General features: G+C 38.0%; 1 protein-coding gene across 1 annotated transcript; it reads left to right on the forward strand.

Moving 5' to 3' along the window:
• The first annotated feature begins 189 nt into the window (after positions 1-189).
• On the forward strand, positions 190-13,420 carry fam169ab (family with sequence similarity 169 member Ab). The gene is made up of 13 exons (XM_056732015.1): positions 190-329; positions 5,881-6,017; positions 6,265-6,364; positions 6,469-6,554; positions 7,325-7,496; positions 7,599-7,778; positions 8,535-8,657; positions 8,780-8,874; positions 9,015-9,057; positions 9,142-9,259; positions 9,344-9,503; positions 9,690-9,875; positions 10,607-13,420. Exons 2-13 carry the CDS (start codon positions 5,883-5,885, stop codon positions 11,627-11,629), a joined length of 2,421 nt encoding a protein of 806 aa, XP_056587993.1. The 5' UTR covers positions 190-329; positions 5,881-5,882; the 3' UTR covers positions 11,630-13,420.
• The last annotated feature ends 4,647 nt before the right edge of the window (positions 13,421-18,067 follow it).

The following is an 18,067-nucleotide window of genomic DNA, read 5'->3' on the forward strand; positions in this document are numbered from 1 at the left end:
ACGTATTAAATAACGCAATTTCTCGTATGGTTTAGATTATTTTCTATTCTATTTAACTTGTAAACATATAACTTAAACACAGGACTTATAATTTAACAGGAGAATCATATCTCAAAGCCTTCACGTGGACACGTTTGAGACCTCTCACATTCCGTAGATCCAGCAGCTCCACGGTGCGTGCGTGCGTGCGTAGCGCTGAGCGCGTCCTCGAGACCACGACCTGACGTTATTAACAACAAGCAGGGATTCCGCTCATAGAGGGGCTCGCGTGAACAAACCACTCAAAGAAGATACAAAGCACACAAAATCATTTCGAAAGCAGGGTGAAGGTGAGTCAGCTGTTTTCTTCCAATGACACGCACGCTAGATGGTTTATTCTCGCTTGTAAGTGTTGTGAAAGCGAACCGGACTGGCACGGCCCAGCGCATTTATATTTCGATATCAGATATTAAATAACTATAACGACGTCACTGTGTTCATCTGCTGTCAGGAGCGGTTGCATTTACTGCAATTTTGCATTATAGCGGCAATTTGTTAAATTAAGATGCGGTTGAAATGTGCAAAAGATTGAGTGAGATACGAACGTGCGCACTCAGTACAGCAGTTTCACGTAACTTTCTCATTTCTGGATCTAACGTTTCTGAAATTGAACTCGTCCAATAAAGTTGTACGTTTTTCCTCTCCGGAGTCTTAACAATACTTATTTAGACTGGTTTTAGTTTGAACTTGATCCCATTATAGGTGTCTTTAAATACTATGTTGCTATTTCTTGCATAAGCATTGGATACATTGAACCTTTTGTAGGTTTAGGGTATAATAGGCTTGGAATAGCAGAAAAATATGTTGAATGCAAATGTTTGCATTCTATTTTTACAAGAGAAGTTTTCTAAAATAGTGCAATTTCATTATAGTGATAAGAGAGGATGATTTTTCTTGGTGACGTTTTTCTGACACACCCCCTCGGTATGAAACTTTCTTCACTCTTTAAAGTTAAATCTACTACACAGACAGAACCGAAAACGTATTGTTTGTGACATTGCTCATTTTCTACTTAGAATAAGTAGTAACTTTTCATTATAAGTAACACAGTCAGTGTATTTTGAGTTTAGAGCCTAAGGTGGTAAGAAGTCCTCCCCCATACAAGGAGAACATGTTGTTCCCATGGACACAATGTGAATGAGAACAGATCGAGAGAGGACGGGAGTCCCATAAAAGTTAGAGACTTCGAGTTATCAAATTCAGACTTTGGGTCTTACATGAAATGGGATGTTAAACTGGAAATTAATAGCTTTTGTTGTCAAGTAAAACTTAGGTATACCAGCCGTAGCGTAGTTTGTCAGAGCAGAAACATAATGAGGTCATTTTATTTATCAGGTGGTGGTAGTCAGGTATGTTCAGATTCTCTGTACATAAATATATTTTGATCCATTTGCATCGGTCACCACTCACAAATAACAATTATTAAAATACACGTTAATTAAAATAAAAACTATGAGCTAAACATTTTCAGAAACATTTGAATTCTTAAAAAAAATTATGATTGCATTCAGGTTGTGTCTCGTTGCCCAAACCAGTTCAATCCACCACACGAATAAAAAAACTCCCACCTCGTTTTCATAACATAATGTTTTTTTAAACACTTCCCCTTCAATTTTTTAGGTAATGAGTGTCTCTGCACTGCCTGCAATAAAGAAGTCCCGAGAACGATAACTTATACTCTCATTTGAATTGCAAAAATTTCACCTAACAATTTTAATTGGAATTTAATTGAATTTAAAGATTTGGATGCTTTTTTAATACTGTTTTAATCCAGATCTATGACAGGCATCGTGTGAATTCAACCTTGAGAGAATTCGGCTATACATTTAATGACAAGTTAAAATTGCATGCAAGAACTTGTGAAATATGTGTTGCAGTGATGGCCTTTGATTAGTGTTGATTTTCCTTGACAGAAGTTCAACTGTCATGTTTCAGGAGGATTGTCGTTTTGTGCTTGACTGCTAGTTCTAGTAGACATAACTGGTTGTGTGTGTGAGAGCACGGCATGAATTGACTCACTGGTTATGTAAGGAGAGTTGTGGGACACACACACACACCGACAATACTGTCCACTTGTGTGTCACAATCAAGCTGTTCCCTATTCAGTGCAGATGACTGGGCCAGTGTCCTCATTTAGCCATTTGTTCCTGGATATTTTTTAGAATAAAAAGGTGCATCATTTACTCGCCCTCTTCTCATTCCAAACCTGTATGACTTACTTCTGTAGAGCACAAAAGGGTTTTGAAAAACATTGGTAACCAAATATTGGTCCCCATTGACTTCCATTATACGGATACAAAACCACTCAGACATTTCTCAAAATATCTTTTGTTGTTCTACAGAAGAAAGAGTCATATACAGGTTTTGAATGACATGAGGGCGAATAAATGATGACAGAATTTTTATTTTGGGGGGATTTTTGGGGTGATTATTTTTATCTCTTTAAGGGACTAGTAAATATAGCATAGGAATTGGTTATGTAATATAGATCTGAGTTGTATAGAAGAAATTAGTCATTTAACAGAATCTTTAAATAAATCTGTATTATTTGTTTTGTATGTATAATTTATCTGAGACTCGTATCAACCTGACTTCACATTCACGTGCACTTAGAACACCGCCTCCAGATGCCGAGGATAATTGGCTTTCTTATCTACTTTGCTTGTGTGGTTTTACACCAGTGACAAGAATAGATTCAAATGACCCCCGTGAACCATGACTAGCTGGAGAACCTGGATAGTAGTTAATCTTGGAGGGCTGGTTTTACTCCGAATAGGGAATGCATTCATTTTAGCCATAAGGTGAACACTGGTGTTTTTGAATGCTGGGCTGCATATGTTCATTCTTAGATTCAAAAATGTCCTGCGTGTGTATGTGTTCATGCATTTGTGTCTAACGGACAAAGACCTCTCTGTGTTTGCATGTAGCATGTTCTATACGCTCTATAATGACAGTAAAGAGTGTACTCCGCGTCCAAGGGCCTTTTAGCTTTTACTGTTAACAGATGTATTGCAACATGTGCCACTAAACATCATTCTGTGTCATGCTTTTCGTGAGCAGCAACATTAAAGTAATCCCTGCTGCTTCTTTCGATGTATTGACGTCTTATTTATGCGAATCGATTGAAGCTTTACAAGAAACTTAACGTTATTCAGAACATTATAGCTGGTAATGCACAGTTTGCAAAACTGCTTCGTATGCGTTCCAATCGCATATGACTACTCACTTATTAGATGCAGAGCACTTGATGTAGTGACTGGAGATAGATGGACAATTTTATCATGATATAGCGGTTTGGATGAAACTTGCCGAACGGAGTGATACTGGAACTCAATGTTTCTCCATATTTTTGACAGGCCTTCGTATTGTGTACCTTTCCTGCATTGACTTACAAGTGCGCAAAACTGCCATTTGATAAAAGTAAAAGTACATTGTTTCTATACTACTTAAAAAAGTACAATTCCTGAAAAAAACTACTCAATTACGGTAATTTGACTACTTGTAATTCATTACTTTCCACCACTGAATATATATAACTATGTTTTCAGAGGTGTATAAACATCTTACATAATGAGGCGTTATGTGTTTATAACCTTAGTATGAGCTATTTCTATCTACTTGCACCGCGGGTCCTCCTGAATGGAATTTGGCATTTTGTTTTTTCTACAGTAGCCCTTAACAGACAAACTGTTCTATGGATCGCATTTCGTAAAAACTTTATTTCCTTAAGCAAAGAAGGGAAAATGTGACAACATCTTAGTCTTCCTGTGTCAGCCACAGTAGTGCTTCAAAAGGGAGGGGTGTGGTGAGCCTTTGGTTGTATTTCGCTACTTCACAGCTAGATGGCGATAAACCTCCAAATTGTACTTTAAAGGGTTAAATTGTGTAGGGGAATTTTGAGTTCATGTTTTTCTCAGTAGGTTGTCAATGTCGAGCATTTTAATGCCAATAGATGCCGCTATATTTTATTAAGTGGAACTTTAAATCAAAGTAGGAAAGGCATTTCATAATGTTCGACCTTATAAACCTACACTACTCCCTTCCTTAGTGTAACCTCAAAATCAAATCACTGGTTAAGCCAGAAGTTGTCGTGTCAAACCCAGTCGGAGTGAACAAACAATCACAGCAATGTTTGGAAAATCAGTACCCCATCAGGCACGGCTGGAAACCCCTCTGGATACAGGCATTCCAGGAATCCTGAACGTGATGGGGGATGGTTGGGTTTGTGAGGACCAACACTATTGTGTGTGACTGTGAATTCAGATTGTATGAAAAAACGAACAATATATAAAATAATTGTGTTAGTCTAGGTTAAATGGTAATTTTCTACTTTTTGATTTCTTTAAATGAAAGATTTTTTATGTTTTTATCTGACTTGTGTGCCTTTAAAGACTGAACAGAACAAATAGTTTTTTAACAGTGAGCAGTGATTTGTATGTGCACGTTACTGTTCGGTCTGATTGTCAGCATGACACAAATAGAGGTTGACTGTACTGGATTCATTGAGGCCAGATAATGTTGGATAGTGGCCAGATGTGTCTGACAGTCAGAGTAGTGTCTGCACTGTTGAACAGTGAATGTGAATTTATTTATGTCTTTGCTTTGTTTTAATAAAATGCATCTGTATATTGTTATATTTCCTTAATGCATTCTTTAAAGGTGCTCTTTTTCTTCAGATGTGTATAAAAAACTTGCATAATGAAGCGCTATGTTTTTATTACCTTAAAATTTGAGCCATTAAGAGAGAGAGTTCCGCCAACGGAAGTCCTAGACGCTGGAGCGTCACATTATTCATGGAACCTTCAGATAGTTCCAGGAAGTTATGATTTCTGTTTAAATGCTTTATTTCTTTCACTTTTTTATTCATTAAATGGCTTTAAATTGGTAAAGAAGTTTACCTCAGCTCCATGCGTAACTTCCGGGAACTATTCAGAGCCTCCATGAACCGCCATTGCTGTGAAAAATCTATTCCATTGGAGTCAACGGAGTTGACGCGACTCTCTCTCTCAATGGCTCTATTTAGAATGAGCTATTTCTAAGTTCACCATGTTGTTTCTACAGTAGCCCTTAATGGACTAACTGCTCTACAGAGTGTGTTTTGCAAATACATTATTTCTTTTGGCAAAGAAGCGAAAACTTGACGACATCTTAGTCCTGTGTCGGCCACTGTAGTACTTCGAAAGTGAGGAGGAGGGGTGGAGTGAGACGGTTATTCGAACCTTACCACAAGATGCCTATAATAACTCCTCATTGCACCTTTAAAGGGTCAAATTTGCATGTGTAAGGGGCATTTTTAGTTCATGTGAGAGGTGTTTTTCTTCAGAAAATTGTCAGTGTCGAACATTTTAATAAAACAAAACCTTGACTTCAATATTACACTTAGTAGAAACATAAAGCCATGAACACATACAGACCCCACATAAACAGCTCATAACCTGTTGACTTTTGCCATTCACAGACTAATATTTTTCATTACCAAACAAAACTTAATTATAACCTTGAATTCTTTCTCTGTTAAGTGTAATCACAGTGTGCCGTTTGCTTCTTTTGTCCAATGTTACGACAGAGCCAGTCTTATCTCACAGGAATTCGTAACTGTTTTTCTATAGGTGGCTAATTCGTATGAATTAGTAAAATGGGAAGTGTTCCAAAAAATGTCAAACTGAGGCCACTCCCCTAAACTTAACATAACTGGTGCAAAAGCAAATCATGTGTACAAATTCGCCAAATAATGATGTGTCCCCCCAGCACTGGCTCTGATCAAACACACCCATTACAGGTTTGCAGTAACCTTCACAACTGTATTTATTTTGACATTTTTGGGACCTCTGACCCCTGTAGGGATGGAGTTCCCTGTAGATGTGTTGGTGTCCGGGAGACATGAGGACTTGGAAAGGTCAGCCCAGAGCTATATGAACAAACTGCTTTACAGCAACCCAGATCACACACAATACCTTACCCTGCACAGCGCAAGAAAGGTAACAACAACAACACTCGCACACAGCACAGAGATTAGATAACACTGAATATATTGCAACATAAATCAACTTTATCACTCAAACAATACAAAGTAATTCATATTAGTAAAGATCATTGACACACACACACACACAACAAGCCTGTTGACTTCCCTACATGTTGTTAAAAGACTGTTTGCAAAGGACCCCCAACTGTTGATGTAACTCTGTAACTCTATAAAAACGTTTTTATTACTGGCTCATGTAGATCCAGATCAGTCCTGCCAATGTTGGCTTTGTTCCTCTCTATGGAGCAAACCTCATACACAAAGTCCTGGCTCTGTTTGCTCCCGAGGACCAGTTCACAGGTAACTTTCTCTTTCCTCTCTCTAGAACTATAGCTGAAATAACATTTTATTTCACTGTTCTGATTGATTTACTGTTGCATTGATTTTTGGTCACTCTTTCATAGCTGTGGCGTTGTTTTTGGCTGACCAGTGGTACACGGTGGAAGATGTTCTCAGAACTTCGGATCCTTCAAGAGAAGGCCTTATAAAGGTGATTAAAGATTGATATTTATCAGAGGTTCACATATTTTAGCGTTTGGCATATGGTTTAACTGAAGTGATTCACAGTGCACAAATTTATCAGCTCTACCGGTTGAGTTAATAAAAAAAGTTGAATTCTGACATTTTCTTGTGCAAACACATTGACAGTAGTCTTTTATTTTGTTATATAAAAATAAGAATTTGGTTTGTGTGTGTTTGTAAACACTTAATTGTAGTGAAAGGGTTTTTATTAGGCCCTTTGGCTAAAGAACGTTTTTTCAGAAGTTTTGTGTTTTATCAGTGCGTCTTTGTCTCAGGCGCCCTGATTTGTAAACATACTGCTTTCATAATACACCAGAACAAGGTAATGAAATTTTCATAGCAAAGCAAACATGTCTGTTTTTCCTCTCCTTTTCATGCTTGAGAACTCAGAAAGCTCTTTGTGTGTTTTGATCTTTGTGAAAACTGGAAATGTAGATCTGGTTTATTCTGCTGCTGGCTGCATGTGTTGTAATATCCTGTGGAACAGATTGTCTTTCCTCTGCAGGAATGTTATTTTTCTTGCTTTTCTATAATGCTGGATTGCACTGTACATTGGGCCACTCCTAGAAATAAATGAAGACCACTATAATACAGTTTATAAGTGCGAATTGAGCTTCACACAAATGACAAAACATTGCCAAGAAAGCCGGCAAGCAAACCTAACGTCGCCAAATACAGATTTGACTACATAGATTTTCTTTTGTGCACCATTTTATACATGTGCTGGTGTTTGGACAGGTGAGATCTGTGGGCGAGAGGATTGTGTTATATGTCCTGAACCGCATCATTTACCGGACAGGGGAGATGGCTTTGAACGAGGTGCCGTTCCTATGCCATGCAGAAGACGACTACGCCAAAATCCTCTGGAAGAATGGGGAGGCGGTTGGCTTCCACTCGGTCAAATCTAAAGGTATGTCATCCTTTAATGAGAGTCTGGAAATGGACAGATTTCTCAGGTAATGAGACAGATACGCAAAATGTTTATTTCTGTTGCGTTTGTCCTCATCTGCAGGTAGTTTGTGCAACAGTTTTGTGAGCCAGTGCTACCTACTTCCTGTCATGGATTCAATATTTGTGCGGAAGGATCACCGTGGAAATGGTCATGGATTGCAGATGTTGGAAGACTTTGTGGACTCTTTTAAAGATGATGAACTGGGCTTGAAATACCCCCTGACACAGGCCATGCAAAGAAGTGAGAAACCTGCTTCACTTTTAATTTAATTTTAACTCCTGCATTGTAGTGAAAAGAAAAAAGTGGTAACGCAAGCAAATTTCTTAGTTGCTGTGATGTGCTGAAGCATGTATTATTACGTTGGAACTTCAGTCTCCCCTGGAGTGTTTTGGCTTTGTTTTCCTTCAGCTCCATTTAAGGGTATAGTTCACCCCAAAATAGAAATTCTGTCATTTACTCGCCTTCGAGTTGTTCAAATTCTCTATAAATGTTTTTCTGATGAACACAGAGAAAGATATTGGCTGAAAATGATCGTGACCAAACAGTTCCTGGACCCCATTGGCTGACTTCAATAGTGGGAAAAAGTACTTGCACAAACAAAGATATTTTGAAGAATGTAGGACAGCAAACAGTTCTGGGTCACTTTTGACTACCATTGTCATTTGTCCTACTATGGTTGTCAGCGGGGACACAAAAGAAGATATTTTGAAGAAAGTTGTTAACCGAACAGCCTTGGCCCCCATTCACTTCTATTGTATGGACAAAAAAAACAAATCAAGTAAATCAGGGCCAGTTAACAACATTCTTCGAAATATCTTCTTTTGTGTTTTGCAGGAAAAATAGTCATACAGGTCTGAAACGACAAGAGTGTGAGTTAATGATGACAGAATTTTTATTTTTGAGGGAACTATCACTTTAATGCAGAGATATTCATCTATCCAAATAATGTTCAGGATCACTTTATGTGCATCATGTATGTAACACTTCTGTCCTCAGTATGCAGTCGGTATCTGAGCACATACCCTGCCGACGTGGATCTGCTGTGGGAGGTAGAAGGAGTCGGAGGGCCCTACCAGAAAGCCAAAGTGGCGAACAGACTGGCCTCTCTTGCACTAAGATGTAAGCATTTGCACTTCTGCCGACACACAATGACACTCTTGTGTTCATGTAAAACTTTCAGCTGTAGCATCTCTCCCCCTGGGAAGTAAAACACTACTATTTATCTTTGTGTCTCCATAAAGGCAACCACAGCTCATGGGTGGCAGACGACAACAAAAATGGAGAAGTTGTCGTGAATGAGGTGGAGATGAACGAAGAGAGCTGCCTGGACATCACGGTACATTTTAAGATGATGGTGGTTTGAAGCAATGCAACTTGGAAAGGGTTTTAGTATCTTTGTTCAGTACCATCTTTATTGTTGTTCGTGTAAAACTTGTCGAACTTGGCTAGTTAAATTGATCGTTTTTTTTTTTTCAGGAAGAGGTGGTCGCAGTCAACAAACATCTCAAAGTAGCAGGAGGTTCGAATTTTGTGTTCATAAAAGTGTATGTTTAGAAATTGTCAAATTGGACATTCAAGTCATTTTCTGTCTCTTTCCCTGTAGAAATGGTCGACTTGCCCGTATCCACACGCACCCGTAGTAGCGGTCACAGACAGAAAAAACGACTGCGGGAGGAACCAGACGAGAGCGCCGGCGAGAACCCACCTGAAAAAATCAACAGGTCCTTAAAACCGCTTATATGTGTACAGCAAACAAACAATATAAAAAATGAACTTGTCGTTTGAAACCTGTATTTTGGCATCAGATCGGCCAAAGAAGAAACTGAGATGCAACCAGATGCTGTGGAACCTGATGCTGTTGTACCTGAAGCTAAAGACGCTGCAGATGGAGAAACTGAAAGAGAAGGAGAGGAAGAAACAAGCTCTGTTCAAGATGATCAGATTATGGCAGAACCTGAAAATCCGGTTAGAGATGGGGACCTGTTTGACCCCTACTAGACACAACGCTGTCCTTTGTTTTTGGTTCATTAGACAGTTCTTGCCCTGTGAGCAAAAGGGCCAATAAGCAAATTTAGTTTTGTTAACACATGCAAATACACATGCACTCGCAAATGCAGATATTTATAGTTTTTCCTTGTGAATGTGTCAAAGGTAAATGGAGAACTGAGTGACAGCCTGGCAGAGAAGGAGGAGGGTTCAGCAGACACACCGGAGGATGTCCAGAGCGCTCAGGAGTGCTCTCTAGAGGCCAAACATGTCAATCATAATGGAACTGCTGAGGAAGAGATGATGGAACATGAGGGAGAGAGTGAATCACAGGAGGCTCCTGTTGAAAAGGTTTTCTGTTTTGTTTCAAATTTGTATGCATTTTAGATTGACAAGTCGGCTAATTGTTGTTTATTATACAATTAATATTAGTAAGGGTCAAGTAAAGGTTGTGCAGTGACATGTTTGCTTCATCCATGCTCTCAAGGAGAAATCTCATTTATTTGAGATGCAGAACCTTTAAAAAAAATGAGTGAACATAGATGGTCTAGCCTTGTTCTCCCCCATGTTGACCTTTCTTTTAATGCGGAACACAAAATAATATATGTTTGTAACCATACAATACCGACCCTTATTAAATTTCATTTTATGGACAAATTACCAGATTTATTATAGTTATGATTTTAGTTTTACTCATATTTTAAATTAAGATTTTAAATTAAGATTTTTAGTTTTTACTTGTCAATTTTAATTAAAGTCTTTGCAATTTTGGTATATGCTTTTGTCATTTTATGTTTGTATCTAATATTAATTAATTTGTGTTTATTGTTATATTTTAGTGCCTTAAACTTAATTTTTTAGGCAACATACAATTTTTTATTTGGTTAAGTTTTTCCAATAATGTTATTTGATATCAATGAACAGAAATGATTTGAAAGATTTAATTTTACTAAACTAAAATAACCACTAAAACATGTTTCAAAATGTCTTTTGTGTTCAATAGAAAAAAAAGAATAAACGATGATAGATTTTTATTTTATTTTATTTGTGGATTAATTATCCCTTTTATCTGTCTTTTTTAGGAGGATGTTATTGATAATCAATCGGAGGAGCAGACTGCAGAGGTGGATATTGTTTCTGAGGGAAAACAGGAAGCAGTTGAGGAGGAACATGAAGAAGAGAAAGCTTCTTCAGTAATTAAGGAGAAACCAGAGGAGGAAGTAGCTCCCGCAGTTGAAGAAGAACAGCAAAAAGATGTGCCTTCTGCAGTTGAAGAGGAACCCGAGGAAGTACCTCATGCACTTGAACAAGAACAAGAACAAGATGTAACTTCTGCAGTTGAGGAGGAACCAGAAGAGGAGGTAGCTCCTGTGGTTGAAGAAGCACAGGAAAAAGAAGTAGCCAATGATCTAGATCATCCCCAGGAAGTTTTTGAGGCATCCTCTGAGGCTCCAGTCCTCCTAGCTGACATGGAGGAAGGTGAATGTGTGTGTTCTTTGCAAGACAGCGAGACATTAGAGGATCCATCATCCTCTCAACTAGACAATTCAGTGGAAGAGGCTTCAGGTGCACCTGTTGAAGGAGAGCATGAAGAGAAGGCCGTCATGGAGACGGAGGAGCCAACTGTGAGCCAAAACGAGACGGCCAACTGTGAACTACTTGTGGAAAGCCAGTCTGAGGAGACCAAAAAAGAAGAGACGAATGACAAAGATGAACAGAACGAAGAGGAGAACACTACCGCCACCACCACAGAAGATGAGAAGGAAGAAGAAAAAAGCTCAGAAGAAACTTCCGATTCTCCTGATGTTCGAGTTCTCAGAGGAGGCAGGAGCAAGTCTGTACCTCCAACTCCAAAACGCACATCCAGCAGACTGAGCAAAGCTGTGGTCATAGAGGAGGTAGAAGAAGAGCTGGAGGAGGAAGAGGAGGAGAAACTGACAAGCGCAGAAGAGGAGAAGGGTAGCACAGAAGAAGACGAGGCTCCCGAACACAACTCTGAAGAAGAGGAGGAGCCACCGGTGATTGACATGAGGGTGTTGAGGAGGAAAACCAAACTGATAAAGTCCATGCCCAGACCAAAGGCAAAGAGACGCAGCAAAATCTGAGTACACGCATTCTGCTATTCTTCGTGGCACTCCGTTACACTTCTCTAACTCTCTTTAAGAGTCTCTAAACACAACACACCTGTGTTAAGCACTACACAGTTGGGGAGTTTTATATTTGGGTTAAGGTTAAAAACGGACAGGGTGAGGATAATGTTGGTTGTCATTTCATTTAGATTTTGTGAGGATAATTTTACTAGTAAAAAAGTGCAGTATTTTGTATTAATGTGTTGTAAGGACCGAGTTTAAATGCAGTTGGGCGATGCTGGCAAATTTCTAACTGAACTTTTTATCATTCTTTTTCTTTTTGATTCACTTCTGCGTTTGATACTTATTGACCGGCTGCTTGACCTTGAAATGACAATTCACCTAACAATGAATGTTCTATCACGCTTTATGTTCTGTCCTGTTTTCTGTTACACAAAAAATGTATTTTAAATATTTATTAATCCATAATATATGTTCATAGGGATCACATCTCCAAAAGTTTAAGAAACTACTTTTTATTCGCAAATTATGATTGGTTATTGGAAGATTTGGGGCACTTGTTTTTTTTCCTTTTTTCTTTGCTAAAATGCTTGATTAGTATGAACAACTGTGTTTGTTCCACAGAATAGTCGAAAGGGCTAAGAAATGCATAAAAGAAAGAAAACAATGGCTTAATTTTCATTTTGTTTGGGGAATTACTCTTTAAACACTGCTGCTTAACAGCTGCTTAGCTTGCAATTTTTACAGCCTGAGTTACAATGTGAAGCTCTTATATAAGATGTGATGTGGATTAAGTTTGAATCATGTTTGGGGGGATATTGTCAGTGTGGGACACATTAGAAGTTATTTCCTTTAAGGGCTTTTGTTACGTTTCACCTCACGCAACGTTTTATTGCAGACATTCCACAAATGAAGTGGACTGAACAAAAAAGTTGACTTGACAAATCACAAAACTACCTTTCATCTTTGAACTGAATCACGTGATGTTGCATCTGAGGAATTATTTTGTTGTGTTAAAGAAGTGTTTGTCTGTACTTAAAAGTAATTTATTTTCCAGTTTCTAAACTTTTTTTTTTCAAAATACTGTGAATACCCATGTATTCACATAGGTCTATTCATATTTTGTATGCAGTTATAGTTGGTCCTGAAAATGCAAATATAAAGTACTTCAAAAACTTATAAAAATACTTCAAAATGTGATTACACTTAATTAACAAATTATACTGACATGCATTTTTTATAGAAATGTATGTCTTATTTTAAATAACTCTAATTCTTAAATGGTGGAGGTTATTTGATGATAGTCATTATGGCTTTAATTGGCTGGTTGCGGTTTCTCATCACGTGTTTTTGCAGTTTATAACCATTATCCTTGTACTTCTACAAATAACCTCAACAATGACATTTGTTTTAGGCTATACTTTTCCTTTTGATAAAATCCTGTACCCATACGTGCTATAATATTACTCATAACATTGCATACATATTTTTGTATTTGTGAAAACTGTGTAGGAAAAGCGTTCACACAATTTTAGTGTTTGCGTTTTACAGTTGTTTTTGTTTTATGCAATGAAAGCCGTCTATGTTGGATGCAATTTCCTGAATGACCACACGAGGGCGCTGTAGGATGTTACAAAGCCATCGCATATTTTTAAAAAGCGCTGTTTTTGTTGCTGTGTTTCTCTTATCATTAAGTCACGCTTTTTTGGTTTGGGAACAAGAATGAACGCTTAAAAGTACTGTGCTTTGAAATAGTTTTCGCAAACTGTGATGTTTTTTGTGTAGTTAATAAATATTTTTCTTGTATATTTCTTGTTGCATTTAATTTATTTTACAAAGACTTTGCAAACAGAATTATTTATTATGGAGGTAAAACAAAATGTTAAATAAATATTAAATCCACAGTAATTTACCCTACTTTGTCTTACAAACCTTTTTTTTCTAATAAAATTTTGTACTGCCTGTTTTTAGTTACCTGTAATTATCTTTAAACTATGGATTATATGAGAAAATGGTAAATTTGGGGTTTTGGCTTTACTACAAAGTAACATAAAAGGTTCCAAAAGTGCTCTTGATAATGATATGAAGTCAAAGATTCGTAATAGAGCCATTCGATAACCATGTTTGTAGAAGCTTTGGTTCCACTAAATTGAACCTGTAGGTTCCACGTGGATATTAAGCCGTACAGCATACAAAATATTTTTCCATACTGTTTAGTAATGTAGATCAAATGTTTGTTAATAGAAAAATGGTTTATTTTCATAAGGGCTCTGCATGACATAAGTTGATCCATCTTGAATATTTTACTTGACAGACCTGTTTAATCTTTGAAACTATATATGAGCTGCGAGAACATACACACATGACAGAAGTGATTTTGTAGGGTTGTGGATGGTTGAAAGATTTTTATGGCGCTAATCATTTGATAACCAAGGTGTGCGAGAGTGTATGTGCCTCTATTCTTTTGTGTTTTCCAACAAAGCCGCCCAGCTGGCTTCCTCCTCTGCCTTGCCCTGCCTTCGTCCATATGCTTTTATCTATTTTAGCAAATTTCATGTCATTTCCACATCTTTTGAATTTTGCTTTTTCATTAACTATTTTTTATAACCTTCACACTCTTATTGAACTGGTTAGCGGATATAAACACAGATTTCTGAGAAGCAGCAAATGATTTGAAAAATGAATATAATACCAAACAAAAAGAAAGCCACATCTGTATTTGTATTTCTAAATGCCCATGATTCTAGTTCTCAGCAAGGGAGTGCATTTATGTGTTAGTGTGCATACTCACCATCTCTGTTTGGTGTGTGTGTTTTATGGTCCTGGCTGATTAAGCTTGGCACTGTCGGGAGTGGGTTTGTGTGTGTAATTAATGATGTGTCTCCTGCTTTCTCCCATGGTAAAGGCTAATAGGATTTCCCAGCCCCAGGCTACAGCAAGGAGAGGCTGGCGCGAGGAAGTGTGCAGGAGAGGAGAGGGGAGGCAGATTGCAGGTGATAGGAGAGGTGACAACGCAGGAGGTTTGAGCAGGTGGAGGTGAGAGGTTATAGAGGATTCTGGAATGGTCTGGCTGGGCTTGAGAGAAGAATGTAGTCTACAGTGGGGAAAACGGGATTAGTAAGACAACTGTGTAAAAATGGTGAAACGTTATTGGGGAAAGAAACTGGTTTGTAAGAGTGCAAAGTTTTTCATGTTTTGTTAAGGGCTAAAGGGATAGTTCACCCAAAAAAGAAAATTATATCATCATTACCCCACCCTTATGTAATTTCAAACCTGTATAGCTTTCTTCTGTAGAACACAAATGAAAATATTTTGGAGAATGTTGGTACTAGAAAACTGTTGGTCCCCATTGGATTTGCGTTCATACAATAGAAGTGAATGGGGACCCAACGGTTTTTGTTTACCAACATTCTTCAAAGTTTCCTCCTTGGTGTTTTGCAGAAAGAAAGAAATTCACATCGTAGGTTTGTAATTAACCATATTCTTCAAAACACTTTCTTTGACCTAACAGATATTATTGAGTGCATGTCTAAAGTTATAAAAAATATTTTCAATGAAATTTCATTATACTAAAATAAATTCAGACTTTAAAACCCAATTAGCATTTTAAACCATTTCGTAAAACAGTATCACATATATACCACACATTAATACAAAATTTTAACCAAAAATCACATAGTAAGCTGAACTAAAAACCTAGTTTATGATGCCCGCAGGAAAAACCAACAACACATCAATCAATAAAGCAACCCTTGATTGATAGACATTCATTTTCATTCCAAAAACCGAAAAAAGCAAAATTCTTGATTGTTAAATTTCGCATGCTGTGCTCAAGTTTCCACAAACGTTTGAAGAAAACCATACACCATTATGCCTGAACATGTTTGAACATGACCTTTGACTAATCACCAATCAAAAGAAATTGTGGAAATATTGCTTTAATCTCTGCTGTAGAGAAGTTATGTAGAGAAGCAGACATAGATAATGAAAGACTGATGGAGAAAAGTAAAGTAGAGTGTCGGAGAGACGGACGTGCTGGGGGGCTTCTGTGCTGCGCAGTTGATTGTGTGCTGGGTTGAGAGGGGCATTGTGGGATAGCATGGGACAGAGAATGAGGTGCGAGAACGAGCAGGTGATTTATAACAACAACAGAAGGCATCTCTCCCCTCCTCCTTCTCTTCTCCACTCTCACTGAAGCAAAACAAGGAAATCCATTACAGAAAAGGCCTGTGTGATAATGGACTTTCCTGTGTGTGTGTGTGCAGAAGCAAGACAACGGATATATTTGGGTAATAAAACCGTAAAGATTTTTCGAGATATACAAGTGTGCCCGTGAAGCTCTGGTGAAAACGTAAGCGTATGTGTATATAGACACATTTTTAGTCCCAGAGCGCCTCGCCGCTGTGCCGTTAATGTGGTCTCCTTTCCTTCCTCACCTCCCTGAGATAAAGACCTCAGATCCACCTTGAAGAAAGAAAGATGGTGCTGGCAGGCTCCTGGGAACAAACAGATACAAGAAAGAGAAGTAAATAATAGAGGGATATGGCAGGCAGTAATGGTATGGTGGTGGTGAGGACCACGTTCTACACCACAGGAGGGGCTGCAAACAACATCCACCCCAGCTCAGAGTCTCCCTCTGGGGGAGGAGATAGGCTGGAGGTACCCGTCCCTGCTCCTCTCACATTACCCTTTATGTTAAAACCAGTCAGGGGGGAAATTGGAGCCTGCGTGGTCCTCCACAGGCCCACCTGAGCCCACTAAGACAAGGAGTGGGAGTGGGGTGGTCTAAATGCATGGGTAATAGGAGCCATAACCTTGAAAACATGTTAAAGCATATGTATATCAATTTTGTTGTGTGACAGTGCATCTGCGCGGGAGTGAAGTGTTGATGTTGTGGATAATTTTATCAGTTCATTCAAACTTTTGTGATACTATTTTCCGAGTGATATTTAGACTATCGTGTTTTAAGATTATTCACAAAGCGTGCTCAGAATCGAAATGAAGTCTTTGCATATGTTGCTAAAGATAACAACTTTAAAAAGTTGTGTGCCTTTTAGTGTGTAAACTGAAGCTTTGCAGAGGCTTGGCAAAAATAATACATTCACAAAACTTCATGCAGAGTCAAAGCCCAGGAGAAATACTGCTATAAAAAACAACAAGGTGCTACAAAAAGCTTTTCACACCATATAAAAACCGTTTTTGGTTTCTTAAAGAAACATCCACTCAAAGGTTCTTGATTTCTTTTTTATAATCTTAAGAACTTTTTCCCACTAAAAACATTTTGTGCTATAGAAAGATTTTCAGATGTAAAGGTTCTTTCGGTTGTAAAGGTACCATTCGGCTCAAAAATGGTTCTCTGTCATCATGAAGCACTTTTTTAAAGGTTGGATGAACACAATATAGATACAATTGTAGGCCTACTGTATGTGTGTTATTTAAATATTTTTAATAAAACCCATTTTCCATTTTTCATTTTTGACAAAAATAAGTGTAGTGGGGTTTTGACAAATATTAATAAGTGTGGTGGGTCTTTTTCTCTTTATTTTGTACATCTGCTATTTTGGAGGGGAATTAAAAGCAAAATATTGTAAAACACGCCATTAAAAAATCATATTTGGCCACTTCTGTACTATGAGCCATCACTGGGACTTTTGTTTTGTTTTAGTTGGCGTTTTGTTTTGCAACGTAGCTCCAAACAGAAACTATTTTTTTCATAGCTAAATATTTTTCTTGCTTAAAAATCTAACATTTGTACTCTTTGTTGTTTGTGTGCATTAAGTGCTTAACGTTCAAAATATCTTCACAAAAGCTGACTGACATGAATAATTTCTACCTCAACGCCAGTGTGTTTCTTCAACATTTACTTCTGTCAAAATGTAGTTAATTAATTCCAACAAAATTATGATTCCGCTCTACCCCACGTTAGATTTTCTCATGCAATTGTCATTCTTCTTTAGCCCATCAGATGGCGCCTGCTTTCATTCTGGGAGCTGTTCGGGGTGTAGCTGTAAATCACAGATGTTGCCTGTCCGTCCTTTTGTTTCCCCCCATTGAGAAGAGAGACCTCAGCTGTTAAAGGAGAGTCTTCATTATGGCTTCAATGTTCTTTTGAAAATAATTTCCATTAACATTTTTCAAAGGAAGGTACTAAAGCGAAGGTTAAATGAAGTTGAACAACGCAAAGGCTCGTCTGTGAAGTTCTCAATTGACAGATCACAAGCGCAGGCCTCCAACCAGAAGACTGCAGCGGGCTCGAGCTGTGACGGGGGATGGGGATGTGCTTTGAGGAGGGCAGATGTCTCAGTGCGTTGTTTGTTCGAAGAAAATTTTAAAGAAATAGCATCTTAAATTAGGAAAATATCTACAGTTGCTGTCGATTTTTTCCTCCGGTATAGAGCGTTTCATAGGCAACAACATAAACGCTATGTGGCCCAAACTTAACTTCCGGCAGAC

The sequence above is a fragment of the Triplophysa dalaica genome, chromosome 19 (assembly GCF_015846415.1).
Source record: "Triplophysa dalaica isolate WHDGS20190420 chromosome 19, ASM1584641v1, whole genome shotgun sequence".
NCBI classification, from domain to species: Eukaryota; Metazoa; Chordata; class Actinopteri; order Cypriniformes; family Nemacheilidae; genus Triplophysa; species Triplophysa dalaica.